Genomic DNA, 24,033 nt, shown 5'->3' on the forward strand with positions numbered 1-24,033 from the left:
TACGATGAATTAAGGTGCGGCATCCAGGACAGTGTTTTAAAATCTGGTTGTTTTCTTGTGAAACATTTGGTGGAATCATATATGATCCTAAACATTGCAGCCACCATTATGTTTTCATGAAGGTGGAACAAAAAATAAAATGACGTGTTTATTTGAGGTTGGGGGCTTATTTTCGGTGCACTGGACAATTAAAAAGAATTCAACTCAATTTCAAAGAAGTGCATTTTAATTTATTGGGATTCATTGGTTTTCCTTCCACTTTATTTACATTTGTAAGAAGAACATTTGCCCAGAGAGGAAATCCATGTGTCATGTGACAGGAAGTGAGCAGTCCAGGAGGAGTCACTCAGACTAAGAAGGTGGTGGAGGTGTATTGCTGGAAGGTTGGAAGCTGATGTAGCATCATGAGCCATCTTTGTGTACTGTTCACACGCAGTTATTGTTATTAGTTACATTTGATAATCATCGGTGCACTCTAGGATATAAAAACTACATTGACACAGAAAATGTAGAGCTTTCTCTTAAAATAGTCAGTGGCTTATATTAATGGCACGCTGAAGCTCAAGCCAAGTCAGGTGAGGGAGTCATGCTGGACATCTTTTTGTCTCTCTGGAATTCCCAAAGGAATATTTAAGCACTCTGAATTTGCAACCTCAATGTACTCACTGTAGCAACTTCTTTTCACCCTTTTTGGCACTTTTCTTAACAGCGTCAATCTGTCATGGCTCTCGTATGTTCTCAAACGCTGCACTGTGGAAATCTTGAAATTCAATCCAATAGGTCCTGAAAGGTGATCATATCTTTTAACCTGAGCACACAAGTTAGCATCTTGTGTGCAAGTGAAATGTGTTAACAGGCTTGATAGTAACTTGTCGGGATCACTTGTGCCAATGGGATAGCGTTTTACCTGAGATAAAAGCCCGTTTAACAAAGAGGTCCTGCAAAATTAACATCAGTCATGACAGAAGACACCACATTTTTATGCCTATGTCTTACGCAGAACCCAGCAGAGGCGAGGTTCTCCCAATGATCGAATATGAATTTCACACACAGACCCTGCATGATGGCAAACTCAGAGAAGAGCCAATGTTTAGCCACCTTTACTTTTTACACACAACTCAGCAAATATATTGCCAACTGGATTTGATATTGCTTTGGCACAGAGGTACTGCAAAACGGCCAAATGAGAGCAGTGACAACAAAAATGTTTTTCTTTTTATACGCTCGTCCTCCTTGGCCTTTTACACAGAACCTGGCAAAGAGAACGCAAAACTATGTGTACTTAAAAACGATAGCACAACATCGGTCCATCGTAACCTGTAAAAACACCAATTACTATTTTGCTTTCAGCCAGCGCTTTTGTGGGCTCTTGTTGCGTTAAAGAAAGAGCACAAAATATACAAATACGTGCCAGTAAGTGAGTTTTTCAGCAAATAGCTTAGGTTAGGTTGCATGAAAAAAAAAAAGATTCATGGATGGTGGGTGTAGGTTACTAGGTTAATACTATACTGTTTAAAAAAGCAATAATAATTATGATAATAATAATACAACAATAGCTGTGATTGTGTGAGTTTTTAAGATAGATTCCATTAATAAAAATGCGAATAGATGAATTTGTAACAGCAGGATTCACTGTACGAGATGCTAACTCAAACGCAGAAGATACTAACTTTTACATGTGAGATACGAGCTATCTGAAGAAGAATTCTTAGCTAACATGTCGATGTAATTGTAATGTTTATTCTTGAATTACACCATTATTCTTTTAGAAGGGTTCCATGTGCTTCTTCTTCCAGCCAATGATGTTGTCTGGAATCCCAGACCTGACATGGAAACACTTTTTTAAAAAAAATGTGGACGCAATATAGGTAAAACCTGGTCATTTGTGGCCACGAAATAAATGTTGTATGAACAAAATATAAATCATTTAAAAACTGGCATTGTGTTGGCCTATTGTAGTTTCTAACAAAGGTGCTCTCGATTTGCTTACCCAGACATTCAGAAGCTAGCTTCCTGTGTATGCCTCGCTAACGGTCTAGGTTTGAATATGTGACTGGCTGAAGCCGAACTTGCTGAAATGTTGGAGTTTTTGTTGTTGTTGTTTTTGGCTGGTGTCTTTGGCCAAAGTTAAATACATCTATATCATTTATTTATGCAGATGTGATGTACTTGTAAACATGATTGAGGCACAAATACCATCCATTGTGATCTTTCGTGGCTGTGTGGCAGAGGTGAGACCAAGTCATTGCTTTGCAAGTCACAAGTCCCAAATTTTTGCCCTCAAGGCCCCAATTCAGTCTCAAGTCAAAACATACAATCTCGAGTCAAGTACCAAGTCCTACACTTTGAGTTTTGAAAAAGCACTCAAATTCTTCTCCTCATCATTCTTGGGGACTTTAACAAAGCTAAACTCAAACTCCCTAAATACAAGCAGCACATTGTGTTGCCGGGGAAAACAACATGCTAGACCACTGCTAAATTACACAGAGCATGCTTTCCCTGTGCAGCTCTGGGCTCATCTGATCACTGATCGCTTCATACCAACATATACCCTGTAGGCACAAACCCAAGTGTGTGAAGCATATGGTGAAAACAATAAAGAAGTGGATCAATTAAGCAAAGATAGATGTTTACAGTGGTTCTTGGAATGTATACCTTTGTTTTCTTTGAGTTATATATATTTTTAATCCCTCTCCCCAAGCATGCCCAACGGGGTGTTAACTCTTAAAAGCTAGTAAAAAGTAACTACACATCAGCAAATTGGGTGTGGGATGCTTTGACCTCATAAATGATAATCAAGACTTACAGCTTTAAGTCGTTACACATTTTCCTGTAGTAAAACTGCGGTTGCACATATAGATATGGAAAGAGAAAGCTATAAAGTCTGCACATAGAGCTATAGAAAAAAAAAATCTACAGTCTTAGTTTCTCAGCACTTTGGTCAAAATAGCAAGTCTTTTCATGTCAGTAGGTTTAAGTTCCAATGAAGTCACGAGTCGTTTCTGTTCAAGTCCAAGTCGAGTTGCAAGTCTTTTAACATACTGTCAAGTCGAGTCTACAGTAAAGTCATCAAATTCAAGATTTGAGTCTAAGTCATGTGACTCGAGTCCACACCTCTGTTGTCTGGTGACGTGTAGTTTGCGCATCGGCTTGCCCATTGAATCCTTACATTAGTATTTCAAATGTACTTTATACTTATTTCACAACCACAAATTAGCATTTTGTCTGTAATCTATATTGTGGTCACATTTATTTCCCCCATCTGCTATGTTAGCTCACTTTATTCTACTCATCCCTCATGTTTTCTTTTAATTCTTTCAAATAATAGATTTATGGTGTAGTTTCAGAACTTCACCAGATCATGGCGAGGTCCACCAGGGTCTAGTTCTCTGCACACACGTCTTTTAAGTTCGCTTACATGGATCCAATGAATCCAAAGGGTATTAGAGAGCTGCAGGTGGCCAAATCAAGCGCATTTCCATTAAAAAGCGAGCTTAGAGTTGAACATTTTGCTTAGCTACACACACCCCCAACGCGGACTGGGCAATGAGCCGAGAACAGATTTGATTTATAAATCATTGTAAAAATAAATGCAAGCCGAGACGGGTAAAGTAACGGGGCCAGCTATTGTATGTATGTCCTCCGGGTTTCAGAGTTTGTGGTGGTCTAGAGTTGTTTTTTTTTTTTTTTTTTTGTGATACAGAAGTAAACCGAGCGCGAGCCAGCTAAGCTAACAAGGAGAGTTGTTGTATGTGTTAGTGGTTGCAACATTATTATTTTTTTTTTAAATGTTTTAAAAATTTAATTGAGAGCGAGCTGGCAAGATTTATGAGACTAGTTGCATGCTTCAGGTGGCCTTGTGTGAAGCCTATATTTATTTTCGCTTTTTATTGATAAGGTACGGTGAGGTACATAATGTGCTCTTGGTTACAATGTTTGGATAAGGCCTATCCCTTAATGCTTTTTGAATGAGTCAAATAGTAAATTGAAAGCTAACTGGCTAAGATAAAGAAGCTAGCTACTTGATGTGTTCCAGGTTTTCATGTTTGGCCCTGTTGTGACAGGCTGTCAAAATGCAAAGTCTGGTGGGAATGACCACTTTAACTTTAGGGCAGTTCACGAGCATTTTTGAAAATTGGATGACAGGATCTAGAGAAAATTGCCTGTTTTTGAAAACATTTTTGTGCAATATTGCCCATCTTGTCCAAAAAAAACATAACCAGATAATTTCTCAACCCTTTCATTTCACCTACATTGGTCAACCCCTTCTCTAATTGGCTGACAACTTTCAGTTGAGAATACCCCTCGTTAAACTTGTGTCCATCCATCCTTTTTCTGAGCCACTTATCCTCACAAGGTTCCCAGGTGTGCCGGAGTCTATTCCACCTGTATATCTTCTGCTGAGGTGCGGGGTACACCCTGAAGTGGTCGCTAGACAATTGCAGGGCATATATAAACAACTCACATTCATACCAACGGGCAATTTAGAATCTTCGATCAATCTATCATTTATGTTTTTGGGATTTGAATGACTGCCCTCAGAACTGTTAGACAGATGTGCTAACCAGTCACCGCCCCAATAACTTTGTATGGGCCTAACTTTCATGGAGTTCTCCAAGTTGACGCGTTCAAACCACTGACGGTTCACAGCATCCATTGTCCTAAAAAGTCAAAGAAAATAGTGCAACATTATTTGTGAGAAGAGCAGCGTGGGCACTAGAATAGGTCGTGTTTTTAGTCATTTATTTTTTCATTCATCTATTTTTTATGGCTGTGATTGGTTGGCAACCAGTTCAGGGTGTACCATAGTCTCTCGCCTGTAGCTAGCCGGAATAGGTTCTAGCACGCCCGCGACTCGAATGAGAAGTGCAACAGAGAATGAATGAATATTTACAAGGGAATTTAGAGGTGTTTGACGTGCTCATTCCATGTTTTCACAAAATGGCAGTCACTGGTCATGTTACTGCTGAAGGATTTTAATGGTAGAGGCTGGCAGGCCAAGCTAACAGGGCTGTATAAGATCTATTTCGTTTGCTTTTGAGTGGCTACAGTAGAGCAATCCAGCTTTTCAGTAACAGCGTCGCTGCTTAATATTGTGGTCCTCCTTCTTGCTGCTTGAAGTTTGGCATTCTGTCTTGATTTGTTATGACAGCAGTGCTTAAGGGGGTGTGTCTTAACTAAAGGTTGAAGATAGAAGAGGCAATGAACTAAAATGTGATAATGTTACAAGAACCCATTGGTGGCATGTGGACAAAATCCATGTTTTGATTTTTTTTGAAAAATAAATAAACGTTTATGGCGGCTTGGCCGACAAGTAGGAAATGAGAGCGGCGATGGCGCATATGTAGGTGACGATCCCGAACATGATGGACAGCACAGAGAGCCACAGGGCCTGGCGGGATGCGGCATTGGCCCCCTGGAGGTCCCCCTCAGCCGAAGCTTTGTTGGTCTGAAAGATTGACAGAGGAGACTGATTCAGTGGTGGCTTTGATGGTCAGTTCTCAAATTGGACTTAAATATCCTTGCCACACTCCTGGAAAAATACACATTTTTGTAAAATAATGACTTTTGAAGATGTTGTAAAGATTACAACTTTTTTTCATAATTTTTTAAACTATTCTCATACCATTAAATGTCCCATACTTTGGATGTATACACCTCCATAAAGTGACTTTCTCAGGTGGACTTAGTATAACTTAATTTAAAAAAAAAGCATCTCGGTTTTGTTACACGAGCAGTGGCTGTTTGTCGTATGGGAGCCGCTGAGGGTGGGATCCCCCCTGGCTCCCTTGACGATTGGCCTGATATGTGCAATTGACGGTCACCGCACACATGGCACCTATAGGTACAGTATACAGTACTAAAAACAGCTGTCTTTAAAATAAACAGCAAATCAACTTTTCATCGTCACTTCCTCACTCCCTCACCTTCCACCCTAGCTATTAAAAGCGTGAATTTCCTCCTGGCTGTAGTTCTAGTTTACCCGCACCAATTCAGGAATGGTGGCATCATTTGCTTGATTTGGAGCTAGTATTAGCGAGATCGCAAAGAAATAACCGAAGATATTCTTTGCTTCTGTCTTTACCACAGAACACAGCAAGGTGGGATATTGTCAAACTGATATATAGAAGACTTGTCGAACAGGAACAATTGCTTTTAACACAACACGATGGCAGAACAGTGTTGTCGGTTTGACGTCACAAGCTTCATCTTTATGTTAAAGCAATTGTTGGCATATTATGCTCGCAGTTCGAAAACTGCATATTCTTTAAAATGTTGAATGAGGACTTCCTTAGTTCACCCTGACTTCTCCAGTTTCTCAGTTTGAAAACCACTATACAAGACACTGAAACAAACGACACCAAATTTTTGGGGGCCATGCCGACCCTTCTTTTCTTACCAATTTTTACATCTTTAAATATGCTCACAATCTTGATCCTTTGTGGTTTGATTAAACCCACAATTCAATGTAATCCCTTTGCTTCCGTTGCTCTTCAAACAGTGAAACTGTGGTTAGTGCATTGCTGCCAACTACAGTGCCAGGTTGCATCTCGTCAACTGTGTGCAAATGTGTGTGTGTGTGTGTGTGGGGGGGGGTGTTACCTTCTGCGAGAGGTAGAAGGCGGCAATGCCCAGGGGCCAGAAGCAGCAGAGCATGGAGAAGAAGGCGAGGCCCAGGTAGTCCTGAGGGATCATCAGGGGGAAGTTGCTCTCGCTGTCGCTATCGCTGAAGTCTTCCATAGAGGAATCCTGAGGGCACGAGTAGACACAGTCAGGAGGTCAGAAAGGACACTTCTGCACAGTGTTCAGGCTCCCTGGATTCTGTGGTATGCCTTTTATACAAACTATACCTTTTCTGTATGTACTAAATGTATATACTGTACTTAATCACTTTATAGAGAATTTATTGAAATTGTTGCAAATTCAAAATGTCAACCCTAGACCATTCATGTACCGCTTATCACGCCCCAAAATTAGAACAATCTGAAGTTTGACCAAATATTCTGCCTTCAACGTCAAACAATGAATGTGATTAGATGTTTGGTGTGGTCGGAGGGGTTGTTGGTACAGAATGGCAGCCACAAAGGCCAGCTAAGGTTGCAGAAGTAGCTTCCTGTCACCAAGTGTGAGTGTGGAGGGAATGACTGTGTGTAATAATGTGTATAATTGTAATGCATCTTTGAGTGTCTAGAAAAGCGCTATATGAGTGTGATGCATCATCATTGTTATTGTTATTATTATTGTTAGAGTATGTTAGAATTGTACAGGACATATATGACGGCTGCAGAATTGTGGTGAGGTGTGCTGTAGGCATGACCGAGGAATTTAAGTTGGAGGTGGGAATGCATCAGGGATCAGCTCTGAGCCCCTTCGTGTTTGCTGTTGTAATGGATATGCTGACAGAAGAGGTTAGACTGGAGTCCACATGGACCATGATGTCCGCAGATGATATTGAGATCTGCAGTGAAAGCAGGAGCAGGCGGAGGAGCAATTGGAAAGATGGAGACATGCACTGGAAAGGAGAGGAATGAAGATTAGCCGAAGTAAAACAGAATTTATGTGCGTGAATGAGAAAAGTGGAGGGGGAAGAGTGAGGCTACAGGGAGAAGAGATAGCGAGGGTGGATGACTTCAAATTCTTGAGGTCAACAATCCACAGCAATGGTGAGTATGGTTAGGAAGTGAAGATGTGGGTCCAAGCAGGTTGGAACAGCTGGCGGAAGGTGTCTGGTGTGTTATGTGACAAAAGAGTATCCGCCAGGATGAAGGGCAAAGTTTATAAAACAATGGTGAGGCCTGAGTCTGTTTAGTTGAGCACGGTTATTATTCTATAAACTCTGGCAAATGGCAAAAGGTGGATGCACAGGTTAATTGTGCTTTCTGCCATCTGGTGGATTAGCATTCTGTCTGTCACTTTTGTCTATTGGCAGATGAATGAACAAAGAAGCATTTGTATTGAAAGAATAGTAATTTACGGACCTATTAAGTGCAATTGGATAATTTACAGCAGCACAGTGGTTGGGAATGAGTGCAGATTATATAAAACATGCATTTTCATTGTTTTTCAATGTTACCCTTTTGCGATAGATGTCATTTCTGCTCTACAAGAGGCCTTGGAGCAAAAGAGCCTGGTCGGCGTTCATATCTGTGCCAAAACTTTGCTCGTGCCATCTGACTGAATGAGGTCATGAATGAGGTTTGCCTGGACGAGCTCTGACAGGTCGCTCGTGACTCACGCATCATTAGGAAGCGAGGATTTATTGAATCTGACTTCCCGTACGCCAAACTTTAATGTGGGAGTTTGTTTGCACCTGCAGATCTACAGATGGGTTTTTTTGTGAGACCCGCACGTGACACAATAAAAATGGCCATGATTGTGCTTTGTGCTCTTAGATAGGGTATCCAGAAAAAAAACGCAATCATTCTTTTCCATTACTGTCAATCTCCAAGGCCGAGGTCTGCAATCAATAGCCAAAATCTGTGATTAATTGACACCCATCCAAAAAGATTTGAATTTGCCTATCAATATGACAAGTTAGCAGCACGGTGGAGCAACTGTAAAGTGTTGGCCTCACAGTTCTGAGGACCCGGATTCAATCCTGGCCTCCCCCTGTGTGGAGTTTGCATGTTCTCCCCGTGCCTGCATGGCTTTTTTCCGGGCACTCCAGAGATGAAGTGGGTGAAAATAAAGTAGTCCCCAAGTGTGGTTATATTGAGAGGCTGACTTTCCCCCATTCACTGATTGTACTGATTGTGCTGGCTTGATTTTGCTACCTTAATACTCAAAAAATGTTTGTGTGCGTGTGAAAATGCTGTGACATTGTGACGGCATGCACCCCCCGACTCTTGCATTTTGGAATCAAGACAACCACAAAACCGGTGGGTGATCCTAAATAATAATTATCCTAAATAATTTCAAATATCTAATTCATTTTTTAAGAAAGGACATTTTTCATCAAGGCTACTGGAAGTATTAAAAAGTCACAATAGTGATGGTAAATAATTAGCATGACATTCCCGAGATCTGGCACCAATTGATCCTTTTTTATGAGGATATTTTAAAGATGAGTTTTATGCCACAAACAAGCAGTCAGTTGGAAATCTATTGGTCTGCATTATTAGGTCTTTTTGGAAAAGGGTGGAAACCAGTTTGAACATTTGTATACTGAGGAATGAGTAGATTAGACTCAGAATAGTAAAAAAAAATAATTTTATCTTCTTTACTTTAACTCATGAGACTTGTATCTGTCAATTAACATTTAAATTAACATAAAATATCCTGTTTATGGGGGCCGCACGGTGGAGCAGCTGGTGAAGCGTTGGCCTCACAATTCTGAGGTCCCGGGTTTAATCCCGGACCCACTTTTGTGGAGTTTGCATGTTCTCCCCATGCCTGTGTGGGGTTTCTCCAGGCACTCCGGTTTCCTCCCACATCCTAAAAACATGCAACATTAATTGGACACTCTAAGTTGCCCCGAGGTGTGATTGTGAGTGCAGCTGTTTGTCTCCATGTGCACTGCAATTGGCTGGCAACCATTTCAGGGTGTACCCCGCCTCCTGCCTGTTGACAGCTGGGATAGGCTCCAGCACTTCCCGCGACCCTCGTGAGGATAAGCGGCAAAGAAAATTGATGGATGGATGGATATACTGTTTATGTACAGCACTGAGGATAATCTGTCGGACACATCTGAGATTGGAGTTGCTGACTGGTTTTAAGGAAGGAATGCTCTAGTGAGACCAGAGTTCTGCTATGAGTAATGAAGATAAATCTCTTTGCAAAGATAATCGTGCTCATGTTTGAAGTAAAATAATGCGATTTTGTGCTCGACTTGCTCCTGTCCACTTTTATTCCCCGCCATTTTCTTTGTGAAATGTTCGGGCTTTGCAGAGTGCGACGAAGGAGAAGATGCCGTGTTGTCTTTGAGGTCACGATGCGGTTTCCTCCCCGCAAGCCCGCACTTTTTTCACATGAATGCACTGCCGCGAGAATTCCAAATGAGTTTTTTGTCTGTCCTTGAGGAGTCAAACTCTTGACAAAATGTTAAGGCCATGCGTGTAATAAAAACAGCCTATTATGGGATTGTGACATAACTTTTCATCTTCATTCCTCTTCTCTTGGTATTTATGTTCCTTGTGACAACGTGATTGGCTGTTGGAACTGAGCTGTCATCCTACAATCGTTACCTGCGCTGAGCTTCCAGCAGTGTGACTCCTTTCACAGCTTTGCCCTGCCGCTGTCCTCAAAATACTTTGCTCACTTCTATTAATAAGCCGGGAGACGCTCGTGCTTTTAATGGAGTTATCTTCCTCACAGCACCAGTAGCGGAGGATGTGTCACATTTAAATTCTGTGATTAAAAACTGCTTGGTCTCTTAAACACAATTTCAACTTTCAGTAACCTCTCAGTTTTCTAATGGAGACTTCTACACTATTAGATTTTGTCTGCCTTATAATGCTACACTTGAAACTGATGGAAGGTAGGATAAATCACACCCAAAAGGGGACATGACAGAAAATAGACTTTTTTGGGGGAAGGCGATGTGTGCATGTGCCACATACACAGTGTGTTTGATGCCCATTTTCAAGTAAGGATGTCTGAAGTATAAAAAAAAATGTTGCAGGAACAAAGTTCATCCATCCATCCATTTTCTGAGCCTCTTATCCTCACAAAGGGTCGCGGGAGTGCTTGGAGCCTATCCCAGCTGTCATCGGACAGGAGGCAGGGTACACCCTAAACTATTTGCAAGCCAATTAGGAAAGAAGTTTAAAATCTTTCCAAGAACAAAGACATGATTTTTCAAAATAAAAATTCCCCACAAAAAAAAAAAAACCATAAGAAGCAAATAACTCCTCTAAAAGCTTGTTACAGTTTTTGACAAAGACAAAAGGTGTATTTCTTTGATGCTGTAGTCCTATTTTTTTAGGGAATAAAATTGGATTTTTCCAAGATGAAGCTGTCGTATTTTTATGTTCTGTCAATTTAACAGTGAAAGTTGTATTTTAAGAGGTGAATTCAAAAATAATATTTGGCCTTTTATTCTGAAAAAGAGACCTTTATCAACCAAAATAGTCTAGTTCTCTAAGAAAAAAAATGGGAAAAAAAGGGGGATTTTATTCCTGTATTAAGGGGCGGTTTCTGCCAAGTGCAGTACGTGTGGCTGCATAGGACCTAACCCCATTCCTCCGGTGTGTGGATTGGTTTTCTACTGGAATCATGAAATGTGCATTGTTGGCATTTTTATGGGGAATTTTGTTCTTCCTTGTGGAGAAATAAGCGTCTTTTCAAGGATTTTGCTAATAAACGAAGTGAGAGTTTGTCGGTGTCAAGTCGGACATCGTTATTCAAAGACTACGAAGCATTGTTGCTTGAGTGGGATTGGCTGTGTCATGGTCTATTATTGTGGCAGTGTGGTCATAAAAGGAAAGTGTGGGCCTTGCACAGGGTATAATTTAAGATAGGATGCCTGTACTATCTAATAATATGGTCTTTCTCAAAAAAGAAATGCCCTTAATAATATTAGTTTTTAATTAGCCCACTGGTGAGGTAGGAAAGAGATATGAGCTTCTAATATTTGTTTTCTCAGCAAGCCAGTCACTGACTGATATGTGAGCAATACAGTGGCTCTTCGCTATTCGAGGTGGATAGGGAAATGCAAATTATTTAAGCGACCCTCGATATGTTGTCCAGGGATCCCAGTTTAAGAACCACTGTTTTCATTTATTATCCTCTCTTGTAAAAGCAGACAGACATTGAGCATTCAGGCAAGGCGGTAACTTACATCCGAGTCAGGGAGCAGGTCATCTTCGTCGTCCATGCTGTAGGAGGCGCTGTAAAAGTCACCGTGCGCCTCGGCTAGAAGTTTACGCTCCAGCGTGGATCCGGGCCCTATGTCCACAAAGGTGGTCTCCAGGTAGTCCTTGCCGAGCAGCGAGTCGTTGTGGCTCCAGATGGGCGCAGCCGGGAAGAAGGACTCAAATGTGCGAGGCAAGGAACACGGATCCAGAAGCTGATGTGGCTGCTGAACATCCGGAGGGTGCCCGCAGTAGCCCCTCCATGCCAGAGGAGGGTAGGCCATGTCCTCCTCACACTTGACCAACATTCCTTTAAAGACTCCCCCGGGAGTTGGTCCCGATGGCGGCTCCGGGCTTTCCCCCAATAGAGGGTGCTCCAGCTCATCGCGTTTCTCCATCACTGGCTTTGTCTGGCATCCACATACAGAATGTAATCTACAAAATTGTAATGGCGTTCCCGAGGAGTGCACAATGGGATTAAATGATTTGCCAGATGCTAGTGTTTCAGTGATAATCCATCTTTAATCCAATTCTATGATTTCTCTTTTGGTAAAAGCTCATCTGCTGAAGACGACAACACGTTACAGCCCTCGTTCTTTGCAAGTTATGGCTCAAGAATCCCAAAGCCTCTGATCTTCAAGTGTTTGATTTTCTAGTTTAAATGTCCTTTCTGGTAAGGGATAATAAATTAAAAGCCCTTTAAGGAACTCCTGGAAAAATCCAATCCTCACAGAACAAAATCTTTTGATGGTTGTTCCCAGGTCACTGGTGGTGGTCTAGAGGTTCATTCAGTGTGGGATTGCCAGTGTGGGATCGCTAGTCACTCAGTTCCCACAACTCACTTTACATGTGGCCTGGGATTGTAGGGGGTTGGAAAAGTTCTTGGTGGAAACAGCAGTTAGAGAAAGCTGTAGTGATTTCAAGGTAGAGTTTTTAGCGACCAGTCTGGGGTGTAGGATTTTCTCATTGATCCTTCCTGTCAAGGATTAGAAAAGGGTTCTGGGTAGAATCAACAGTTTTTTGGTGTAAATTAGACTTTTGGAATGACTAATGGATAAAGAGCTGTCTTGATTTAGATGCTCAGATTTGTTTGTCGATTTGTGTCCTGTGACTGACTGACTGTCCAGTCCAGGGTGTAGGATTTATACAAATATGCTTCCTATCAAGGAATCCAAAAAAATAAAAGGTTCTGCTGTGTATGCAGTTGTGGAATGACCAAAAGCTAATAAGACTCAGAAGATCTCGTTGTTTGAGGTGTCTGAGTGGTGACTGTTGACTAAAACAGGATGTGGGATTATCTCATCAATCCATCCTGACAGTAAATAGGAAAATGTTAAAGATGGACAGTTATGGAATGATCATAAAACTTCCATGATTGTAAAGTATCAATCCTTCTAGTCCAGTGTTGGAAAAAGAGTTCTGGATTGTAAATGAGGACTTTTAGTAAAGTGACATAATCTTATGTGATTTCAACATCCGTGTTTGTTGTCTGTGTTTGTGATTTTAGGACTTTCACATTGATCATTTCCGTCAAGGATCATAAAATAACGTTCTGGGTGTTAATGAATGGATAACAAGACGAGCAGTCTTGATTGGAAATGCTCAAATTTGTTGTGTCTCTAGCACTGTGAAACAAGTTATTCAGTCGTGATCAATCCAAGGGGTACAAACATCACATCAAACCTTCATGTTGAGAATTGGAAGAGATGTTCTGTTTGGAAATAAGAGGAATGATGGTAATCCGAGTCATTGTCATCAGCCTTATGCCCGAAGTCAGATGGGATAGAGTCCAGATTTCTTGTGAGCCTGCACAGAATGATCAGAAGAAAATGGTTGGATTGGTAGTGTGTTTTTCAGATGGCTGCACCGATAATGGGTGCGTGTTGATTATGCCCAAGCATCAGTCAAACTAGTTGCGCCATGGGCAGATTGGGGTCATATTGAAGGGCATTTAATCTGTAAAAGCAATGTGGCTCCAGAAATAGAATCCTACGGTGCGCGTCGGCAGGTCAGCCAGCCCGCCGGCAACCACTCCACCGCATCATGATAAAGAAATCAAAGGGCCATTGTGTTGATTTAAGGGAAGCCGGGTTTGCTGCTGTCATGAGCTCCTCCAGGATGTGTATTTTTAATGTAATCGGTCCAACTTCACAAGGTTTAAGTTGGGACCAAATGAGGAGCACCGGGCTTTTTATCGGGGCTGCCACGAGGAAGAGGAGGAGGAAGAAGAGGTCTATTAAAGAGAAGGAACAAAGACATTTCAGTGTCAAGGTTCCCTTGATCAAGAAACGATTGTCCTCCAGGAGCTCACTGATCAACGCACATCAATAGTAGGCCTGGAGAACTATCATCAGTTGGTTTATAAACTTTGTCAGTGAGAAGACTGCTGAGTGAAGAGGAAAAACCCGCAAGATCCCCAAGAAGCACTTTGGATATTTTCTACATAAACTTTATATAAAGTGGACCTTTGGGTAAAACGCTACTTGCTCAAAGTTTAGAAAGTTAGTCTGAACTCTAACACTTACTTAGTTCAGCTTGATGTGTTCCAGACGTCCTCGAATAAAATCAGGAAGTGCTAAGCAGAGACACACCAGAGGGAGTTATATAAAACAACATTTAAGAACATCAGCACAACAAGTCAGTCAAAGCTTTGCAATGCAATGCGAATCGTGGATTCGTTCATGCAGATGAGGGATAGATGATGGAAACAAAATAATTAACATGTGATTGATAGATGGCTGATTAAGGATTGGTAGATACTTAACTGACAGATACCAGAGAAGGACGAGTGATTGATAACAATACAAGATCACTGATGGAGGCCCAATTGTTTCAGGATGATATTTGATTGATACATGAGAAATGCTTTAGTGCTCATACAGGATGGATAAATGGTGATTCGGGATTAATGGGGGAGTTTGAGCTAGAGCTAATCAGTGGAATTTTGCTTATCTGGTTGGTGACCAGTGCAGGGTGTACCCCGCCTCTTGGCCCAAAAATACAAAATGTTAATTTTCATCAGCATAAAAATCTATCTTTTTTTTAATTTTCATATTGGTCCCCAGTGACAGATGACAATACAGGACTGATAGATACAAGCAGGAAACTTTATAGATGCATGATGATACCAGGTGGACGCATGGCAGTAAAGCACTGATCCATCCTCGTTAGAAAATAATGATCAAATCAGAGTTGGTACAAGATGGAGTCATATTACTTGACGCGTATTTTATATGCCAGATACAATACATGACTGATACAGAGTGATTCTTGACGGACACATAAATTATCGATGGATGACCGATATCGGACCGCGTGATAGGAAGACACAATGATACTAAATGGTTACATACATGGTACCTGGCTGTTTCCTAATGGGTACATGATCGATATGTGACACGGTTGATTGATTGATTGATTGATTGATTGATTGATTGATTGATTGGTATGTGAGGTGTACACGATGAACGCACATTGATAAATGTCTGATACAGGATTTATAGATACATGGTGAAACCTGATGGACACAAAATGGACATGATCGACACATTACGATACTAGATGAACACTTGGATACATGACTGGCACATTTTCAACAAATGATTGGTACTAGATGGTTACTTGATGAAGACATGATCGAAACAGAATGATACATGGCCAATTGATGACCAATACAAGATAGTCATCCACTATAGATACATGATGTATGCATACTTGATAAGTTTGCAATGATTTCTAGGTGAATACTTTTAATTTAAAACTATGCTGCATCTACATTTACTCAATGACACATTTTTACTCCTTATAGCAATTTGTATGAACAATATTCTACTGTCGTTGCTTAGTAACAAGAGCAGGTGACGTTCTCATGTTATGAGAAGCTGCTGCAGTGTTGCGGTGGAGCTCGAACGCGATCGATAGCACATTTCACAGAACATTTCATTGCGCCACCAGAGAGAGGAAGAAGAAGCTTTGATTGCATCATCAAGCATCTTTGACTGTTCTTGCACTTCACTTGCACTCGTTGAGTCCATACTTCCTGCTCTTTCATCCACACACCAACACACACTCCCATTCGCCCCATCTTCATTGGAGTAGCAACGCACTCAGCGTATTACACCCGCCCACCTCCTTGTCGTCCTCCTCATCTTCTTCTTTGGATCCTGCGCCACGAATAAAACTGCTCTGAGGGAGGTGACAAGGACTCAGGGACAAATCACCGATTGTGTGTAATAACAGCAGCCTCTTCCCCCTTCCACTCAGCTTCATGCTTTCATTCAATCAGGACAATGCGTGTTTTAACTTTGAGGCTGGGATGACACAGTACAGTACAATGCTGTCACCACTCATCATATCTCCGTCTATACTGGCAATGCCTCCACAGTTACGTGGCTACCGTAGTGCATCATGAGTGATTTGAGGGATTTTTGCAATACCCGTGGTTTTGATCTGTTGCTTCCATTGATAAAGTATTGATGAAATATTTGATACAGTATATCATGTGTTAGATAAATGACCGAGAGAGGATTGGTTATTCCGTAACAGCTATATGATTCACTGATATGGAATTGATTGATACTGTTGATAATATCCAATTGATATTTGACCAAAAAGAGTCACTGATGATGTAGTGGTACACACGCCTGACTTTGATGCGGGCACCGTGGGATCGATTCCCGCTCAGTGATGGTGTTGATATCTGCCCTCCGACTGACTGAGCAACCAGTTCAGGGTGTAGTCCGCCTTTCGCACAAAGCTGGCTGGGTTAGGCACTGGCTCTCGGTGGAACGGTGGATCAGCTGGAAAGCGTTGGCCTCACAGTTCTGAGGTCCTGGCTTCAATCCTGGACCCACCTGTGTTGAGTTTGCATGTTCTCCCCGTTCCTGCGTGGGTTTTTCCGGGCACTCCAGTTTCCTCCCACATCCCACAAACCATGCAACATTAATTGGACACTAAATTGCCCCTACGTTTGAGTCTGAGTGGGGCTGTTTGTCTCCATGTGCCCTGCGATTGACTGGCAACCAGTTCAGGGTGTACCCTGCCTCCTCCTCGTTGACAACTGGGTTGGGCTCCTGCATTCCCCGTGACTCTCGTGAGCATAAGCGGCAAAGAAAATGGATGGATGGATGGATGGATGGATGGATGGATGGATGGATGGATGGATGGATGGATGGATGGATGGATGGATGGATGGACAGATTAACACAGTCAAAGTGAATAGACCAACAGGGACTGTGGTTTCTTTCCCTTAAGCCCACAATTATCAGAAGCAAGCATGTCTTCGAAAAATTGCTAGCATGGGAGAGTTCAAAATATCACACCAAAGATGATTACTCGGTAACAAACCCAATTCCAATGAAGTTGGTCCAATTTGTTAAACAAATAAAAACAGAATACAATTATTTGCAAATCATGTTCAACCTTTATTTAATTTAATGTACTACAAAGATAAGATATTTAATTTTTAAACTGATAAACTGATCGTTTTCACAAATAATCATTAACTTGGAATTTTATGGCTGCAACATTCCAAAAAAAGCTTGGTTAGGGTCACATTTATCACTGTTTTACCACCTTTTCTTTTAAAGCCCAAGTGTCATCCCTATAAACATTCTAAAATAGATATTGTAATGAAAACCCTAACATAAATCACTTCAATGTCTAAACAAAAAATTAATGTGAGTGGAGAGTGCGTCATCCATGCGCAAACTTGCAGAAGTGTCATTCTACGATATTCAAGTGGTCGCCATATTGGCTGCGTCCTTCGTACGTGACGTCACCCGGACATTCGCCAATGAAAACACGCGGTGCACCCTACTACGGGAGACGAACACGTCCCTTCTGACACAGAAGCTCTTTTCGAAAAGGAGAACACCACACAATCGAGTGAAGTTACTAGGGCAATATTACACTATTGTTTCGAGCTATGATGATAAACGATCACAGCCAAACCGCCTCCCTGTCCGATCCACTTCCGCGGCGGAGATGAGCCATCGCGGCTCGTCGCAGCTGGCATGTGTGGCTTATGACGGAGCCGAGCCGTCCTGATTTAGGGAGGTGTTCACAGATGCCGCAATACTGAGCAACACAGTCGAGCCGGGGAGCTTCATGCGCGCACGCGACTGAGTGACGCATTCTCGGCTGGGTTCTTCAGAGCCGCTCTTGTCCACAAAGCCCGACGCACAGCCTTCGCAAAAGCCGTGACCGCCGAATGGAGCCGAGCCGTGTTGCTCTTAGGGGTATGTTCAAAGCCGCTGCAGTACTTGTTGAACACCGTCGATCCAGGGCGCATTACTGCCTATCTGTTATTTGGAACCCACTAAGCTCTCGTCCTCTGCACCCTCGCAATCCATTTTTCACAACGAACCGGGTCTCTTGCAAACTTTTCAATCGGAGACAGGTTTGGACTTCAGGCAGTCCAGTATAATACCTGTACTATTTAACCATGAAGCCTCGCTGTTGCTTTTACTATGAAGCCACACTGTTGTAACATATCCAGAATGTGGTCTGGCATAGTCTTTCTGAAATGAGCAGGAGTGTCCAGGAAAAGGATGTTGCATGGATGACACCATGTTTCTCCAAAACCTGTATGTCCCTTTCAGGATGAATGATCCCTTCACAAATGTCTAAATTACCTATACCATTAGCACTAACGCATGCCATCACAGATCCTGGTTTCTGAACTTTGCCTGCATAACAGTCGGGATGGTTCTTTTCCACCTTGCCTCGCATGACACAATGTCCACAATTTCCAAAAACAAATGAAGAGTTTGTTTTCAAAACGAGACATAGGCATTTTTTTTTCAGATTTACGAAACTTGCGCCAAAATTATCCAGCTCCGAATGGATAATTTTGGCGCGAGTTTCGTAAATCTGAAAAAAATGCCTATGTCTCGTTTTGAAAACAAACTCTTCAAATTTAAATGTGGACTCGTCAGACAACAGAACACTTTTCCACTTTGGATAAGTCCATCTTAGATGAGCTTGGCCCCAGAGACATCAACTGAATTTCTGGGTGCTGATGATGAATACCTTTTGCTTTGCACAGTAGAGTTTTAAGTTGCACAAACAGATGTAGCACTGAACTGTATTTACTGACTTTGATTTTCTAAAGTGTTCCAGGGCCCATGTGGTGACTGTCGGTTATTGATGCAGTGGCGGGCATTCAAAGTTGGTTTCTCTGCCTTGACGCTTACATGCAGTGATTTCTCCAAATTCTCTGAACCTCTTGATGATATTCTGGACCATATACTCGTATTATCTTCTAATTTCCTTTCGGCTTGTCCCGTTAGGGGTTGCCACAGCGTGTCATCTTTTCCCATCTAAGGCTATCTCGTGCATCTTCTTCTCTAACACCCACTGTCCTTCTGTCCTCCCTCACAACATCCATCAACCTTATCTTTGGACTTCCTTTTGCTCTTTTGCCTGGCAGCTCTATCTTCGGCACCCTTCTGCCAATATACTCAATCTCTCGCTTCTGAACATGTCCAAACCATCCAAATCTCCTCTCTCTAACCTTGTCTCCAAAACATCCAACTTTGGCTGTCCCTCTCATGAGGTCATTTCTAATCCTATCCAACCTGCTCATTCCAAGAGAGAACTTCAACATCTTCATTTCTGCCACCCCCAGTTCTTCTTCCTGTGAATATTGTTCTAAGAGAGTTTGTATATTTTCTCACACACTTTCTAGTGTATTTAATTAAATACAGGTTGACCATGATTTGCAAATCATTGTATTCTGTTTTCATTTGTTTAACCACAAGGTCATACCTCCATTGGAATTGTACCGCATCTTCATATGTGTATGCACCCTCTTCATCAGTTTGACACCACATCCAAATGCCCTACTTCTGGGCCTAGGGTTAAACCAGGATATATGATTATTAGATGGGGTTTTTTTGTTTTTTTTACTACATCCATGTATGTACTCCCCAAGCAGTTTGGATGTCCACACATGCTTAGTTCTATTTCTGAACCTTCCTAGACTCAAAGCAGGGTTTCTGACTAATAGACATGGATTTACATCCAGTCCCTCAGTTTTGTTAGCACACACACCTGTATGTCCAATCTGATCCGTACAAGAGTGAATTTAGGACATATGATTTGTGAGGATAAGCGACTTGGAAAATGGAACGATGGATTGCTAAACATTTATTTATATCCATACCTTCCTTAATTCACTTTTCCAGAATGCCTGATTTGACTTACTAGGATGTATGATTACTCAACGTTTATATGCATACGTGTATCTGTATCCAAGTACAAGTATATATGATTAATGGACATCTATTCAGTCATCAGTTTTGGCAGTGCTATGTGAGCAAAGGAGTATTCCCACAGATTAAATGTCTTATGAAAGTATACGTATCTATGCACTTCTTCAATCGGCAGTATGCCTCTGATTAAAAACGCTGTTGTATTGCAACGTTCTTCAAGGTTTTACCTAAGGCAGTGTTAAAAAAAACAAAGGTAACCGTTGCACAGCTACCCAGCATTTTTTTCTTTACTCTTCAAGTACAATACATTTCAAAGTACAGTTCAGTATTTCACTTTTAAGTCTTTTCCATCCCAGCTATTTGCTGGCGACCAGTTCAGGGGTGTACCCCGCCTCTTGCTCAAGTGGGATGAGATCCACCACACCCATCACCAGAGTGAGCATAAGCAGTATGGAAAATGGATGCTTGGGAGGATGTACTTTTCATTTCATTTCTTTTCCAGTTTAGTTGTATTTAACTGTTAGGTATGATATGCAATAATTTTTTTATAAAGTGGTTGTAAACATTTTGGTATTACTGTATGTTAATTCCGCTTTTATGTGCAATATATTTCAGTTAAAGTAGTTTTTTTTATTTTCCTGTAGATAAAAGGTTTTACAGTTAGCATTGTTTTTTCCATCATAGTACCTGTGTTACTTTGTATGCAACAATGTTTTTTTTTTTTTGTTTTTAGCAGAGTTCAGTTGTATTTGTTCTTTTTTCATGTGGAGTACATAACATTTGAATTGAATCATTAAGTAGTGGTTGCCCCCCCGCCCCCTGCCCTATATTTAGGCACAGTGTTGATGTTCCAACTGTCCATCATGTTAAAGTGGCTTAATTTACTTCATCCATCCATTTTCTTTGCCACTTATCCTCACAAGGGTCACGTGGAGTGCTGGAGGCTATCCCAGCTGTCAACGGGCAGGAGGCGGGGGACACCTGAACTGGTTGTCAGCCAATTGCAGGGCACATAAAGACAAACAGTCGCATCACAATCACACCTAGGGGCAATTTAGAGTGTCCAATTAATGTTGCATTTACTTATGCTTCCTTATTTTTTGATGAACATGAGGCCAAACCCACTTGGCATTAACGATCTGTGCTGCTCATGAACATAGATGTTTTGATTGTGATATTACTGTGCACATACGAGTACATCATCGTGACACCAGAAGAAGTGTGTGTATTGTCCTTTAAGCCAGTCTCTCTCTCACACACACACACACACACACACACACATGCACGCACACGCACGCGCACAAAAATCCCCCCACGATGTGTCCACACAGAAAACAAGGTTAAGATGTCGTTTGCTGCATTTGTGTTATTGTTAAAACACAAACATACAATACGGTGTTGTTCCATATAGTTGACTCGTACCTTTTGGACCACAACCATACAACAAAACATTAGTGTGTGTGTGTTTTTAAAACCATCAGCGTATGTCTACATATGAGCAAAGGGCGATAATCCAGCGTCGGTACAACTTCACTCAGATCATTGTAATTATGTGGAGCTCATCGTGCTACATTTCCCAGCTCGTCATGATTTACGCACCAGTGTGTCTGTGTTTATGACCGAATTGTTAGGTCACACGTTCAAATCCAGGCCCCTATCGATGCCTGCGTGGCTTTCCTCAGAGCACTGTGGTGTCCTCTCACATTCCAAAAACATGCATGTTAGGTAAAATGAAGAGCCTAAATTTTACGTTGGTGTGACTGTGAATTTGAATGTGAATGATTGTCTATGTGTGCCATGCAATTGACTGGCGACAAGTTCAGAGTGTACCTCGCCTCTTGCCCAAAATCATTTGGGATAGACACCAGCACACCCGCAACCCAAGTGAGGAAAAGTGGTTAAGGGAATGGATGGACTTTTTACATGTATGCTCACATGTTTCTTTCGGCTTGTCCCTTTCGGGGTCGCCACAGCGTGTCATCTCAGATGAACACACATATGTTTGGCACAATTTTTACGCCGGATGCCCTTCCTGACGCAACCCTTCTCAGGGAGTGGAGGCCCCAGTGGGATACGAACCCACAACCCCTGGTTTACCAAACCAGTGCTCTAACCACTGAGCTACAGGGCCTCTAACATGTATGCTCACATGTAAATAAACATAAATGAGTTATTATCCATACACTGTGTGTATTATTATAATGCTTTGTGGAGTTTGCGTGTTCTCCCCGTGTCTGCGTGGGTTTTCTCTGGGTACCCCAGTTTCCTCCCAAATCCCCAAAACATGCATTAATTGAAGACTGACTCTAAAATGCGCTAATGTGAGTGCGAACAGTTGTTTGTCTGTATGTGCCCTGATGGCGACCAGTTCAGGGTGTAGCCCACCTCTCGCCCAGTCAGGGCACGCCCACAACCCTGGTAAGGATAAGCAGTGTAGAAAATGTATGGATGGATGATCCATAGTACAAAGATAGCACTAGTAATAGAAACGAATACTGTGGTTTGAGTATAATTGTACATATTCAATGGATTTTTCCCAGAATTGCATTAACAATCAAATAATAATTAGGATAGAGAATGCACTACACTCTCATAGAGGAATAAATACTGCATATAAACAGTATCGAAGGAGATGCCCATCAATCAATTCAAATGACCGTTGTAACGTCGCACGCGGTGAATGAACAACCGTGTCCTGTTGTCGGCTCACCGTCAGGTTGGAGTTTGGGCTCGTCTGTCCTCTGGACGATTCATCAGCCATCGAAGGAGACAATCGGCCGTTGGTCCCGCATTGTTTTGCATCCACACTGGTGCGCACGGGAGGACGTCAGTGCTGCATCGGATTCCCTACCCTCCCCCCCCCCCCCCCACCCCGCGCGTCGTCTTCTCTCCCGTCATCCTCCTCCTCTCCTCCTGGCTCCTCCTCAGTGGAGGGAGCATGGCGTTCCTCTCTCCTGTCAGCCCAATTTAGCTGTGACCCCCCTGTCCCTCTCTTTAAATATCTCCGAGCTTCCTTCAGGTTCCAGAAACTGCAGGTCTCCTCCTCTGCTTTGCAACTTCATGACTACTGGGTCCTAAAAGCCTTGTGGTTGAAGTGTGTGTCTTTGGTGTTTCAATTACTGCAGGGGGGGCGTAGAAACAAGCATGCTAAGTGAGGACATTTTGCCTTTTCTTACTTGTTTAAGAGGATTATGCAGGTCAAGGCTTGATTTGGGGTTGGAATTAGGATTGGGGTTAAGACCAGACATGCTGCCGGGATGGGCTTTAAGGTTAGTATGTGTGTGTGTATGGGTGTTGATAGTAGACCTTCTTTTTTATGGTTCAAGTTTCAATATTTGCTTTTGTGCATGTGTATACTGTACATATAAAGATTTTCATATGAGTTCTATGTTCGTAAACTGTGCAACTCTGGCGAACACGAATGATGGTGTATCTTGATTTTTTTGACCTGCTGCCTATTTTGCAGACCTGCGCCAAGATGGGCGTACCGGCCCATTGGGGGATGTGTCTTTTGACAGCTGCCTGGCACATGTGACAATTTGGCGACTAAAACTTGATCCAAACGTACGCCTGCTAAGACCGCTTCTAGGTTTGCTGGTCTAACGGGATTTTGGTGGTTCAGATTTATGTGAATTTATGGTGGATCTGTCATATCCATCCATCCATCCATCCATTTTCTTAGCCACTCATCCTCACGAGGGTCACGGGAGTGCTGTTGCTCATCCAAGCTGTCAACGCGCAGGAGGCAGGGTACACCCTGAACTGGTTGCGAGCCAATCGATTGGCACATGGAGACAAAGAATCACACTCACACCAAGGGGCAATTTAGAGTCTCCAATTAAAGTTGCATGTTTTTGGGATTGTGGGAGGAAAGCAGAGTGCCCGGAGAAAACCCATGCAAGCATGGGGAGAACATGCAAACTCCACAAGGGCAGGTCCGAGATTGAATCCTGGATCTCAGAACTGTGAGGCCAACGATTTCCAGATGAACCACTGTGCCACCCCATCATCATTATATATTTTTT

At 42.1% G+C, this 24,033-nt stretch overlaps 1 protein-coding gene across 3 annotated transcripts; it reads right to left on the reverse strand.

Moving 5' to 3' along the window:
• Window positions 1-225: 225 nt before the first annotated feature.
• Window positions 226-22,845, reverse strand: tmem91 (transmembrane protein 91). Of its 3 annotated transcripts, XM_061828318.1 has the most exons (6): window positions 22,719-22,845; window positions 14,318-14,367; window positions 13,476-13,598; window positions 11,780-12,768; window positions 6,604-6,750; window positions 226-5,449 (listed from the first exon to the last, which is right to left on the reverse strand). In XM_061828318.1, the coding sequence occupies exons 4-6, from the start codon at window positions 12,188-12,190 to the stop codon at window positions 5,294-5,296; spliced, it is 714 nt and encodes a 237-aa protein (XP_061684302.1). In that variant the 5' UTR covers window positions 12,191-12,768; window positions 13,476-13,598; window positions 14,318-14,367; window positions 22,719-22,845; the 3' UTR covers window positions 226-5,293. The 3 variants fall into 3 exon arrangements, with proteins under 3 accessions (XP_061684302.1, XP_061684300.1, XP_061684303.1); XM_061828316.1 differs by having other exon boundaries at window positions 11,780-13,598; XM_061828319.1 differs by having other exon boundaries at window positions 11,780-14,025.
• Between the last annotated feature and the right edge of the window lie 1,188 nt (window positions 22,846-24,033).

Source organism: Syngnathoides biaculeatus, chromosome 8 (genome assembly GCF_019802595.1).
Source record: "Syngnathoides biaculeatus isolate LvHL_M chromosome 8, ASM1980259v1, whole genome shotgun sequence".
In the NCBI taxonomy this organism is placed as follows: domain Eukaryota; kingdom Metazoa; phylum Chordata; class Actinopteri; order Syngnathiformes; family Syngnathidae; genus Syngnathoides; species Syngnathoides biaculeatus.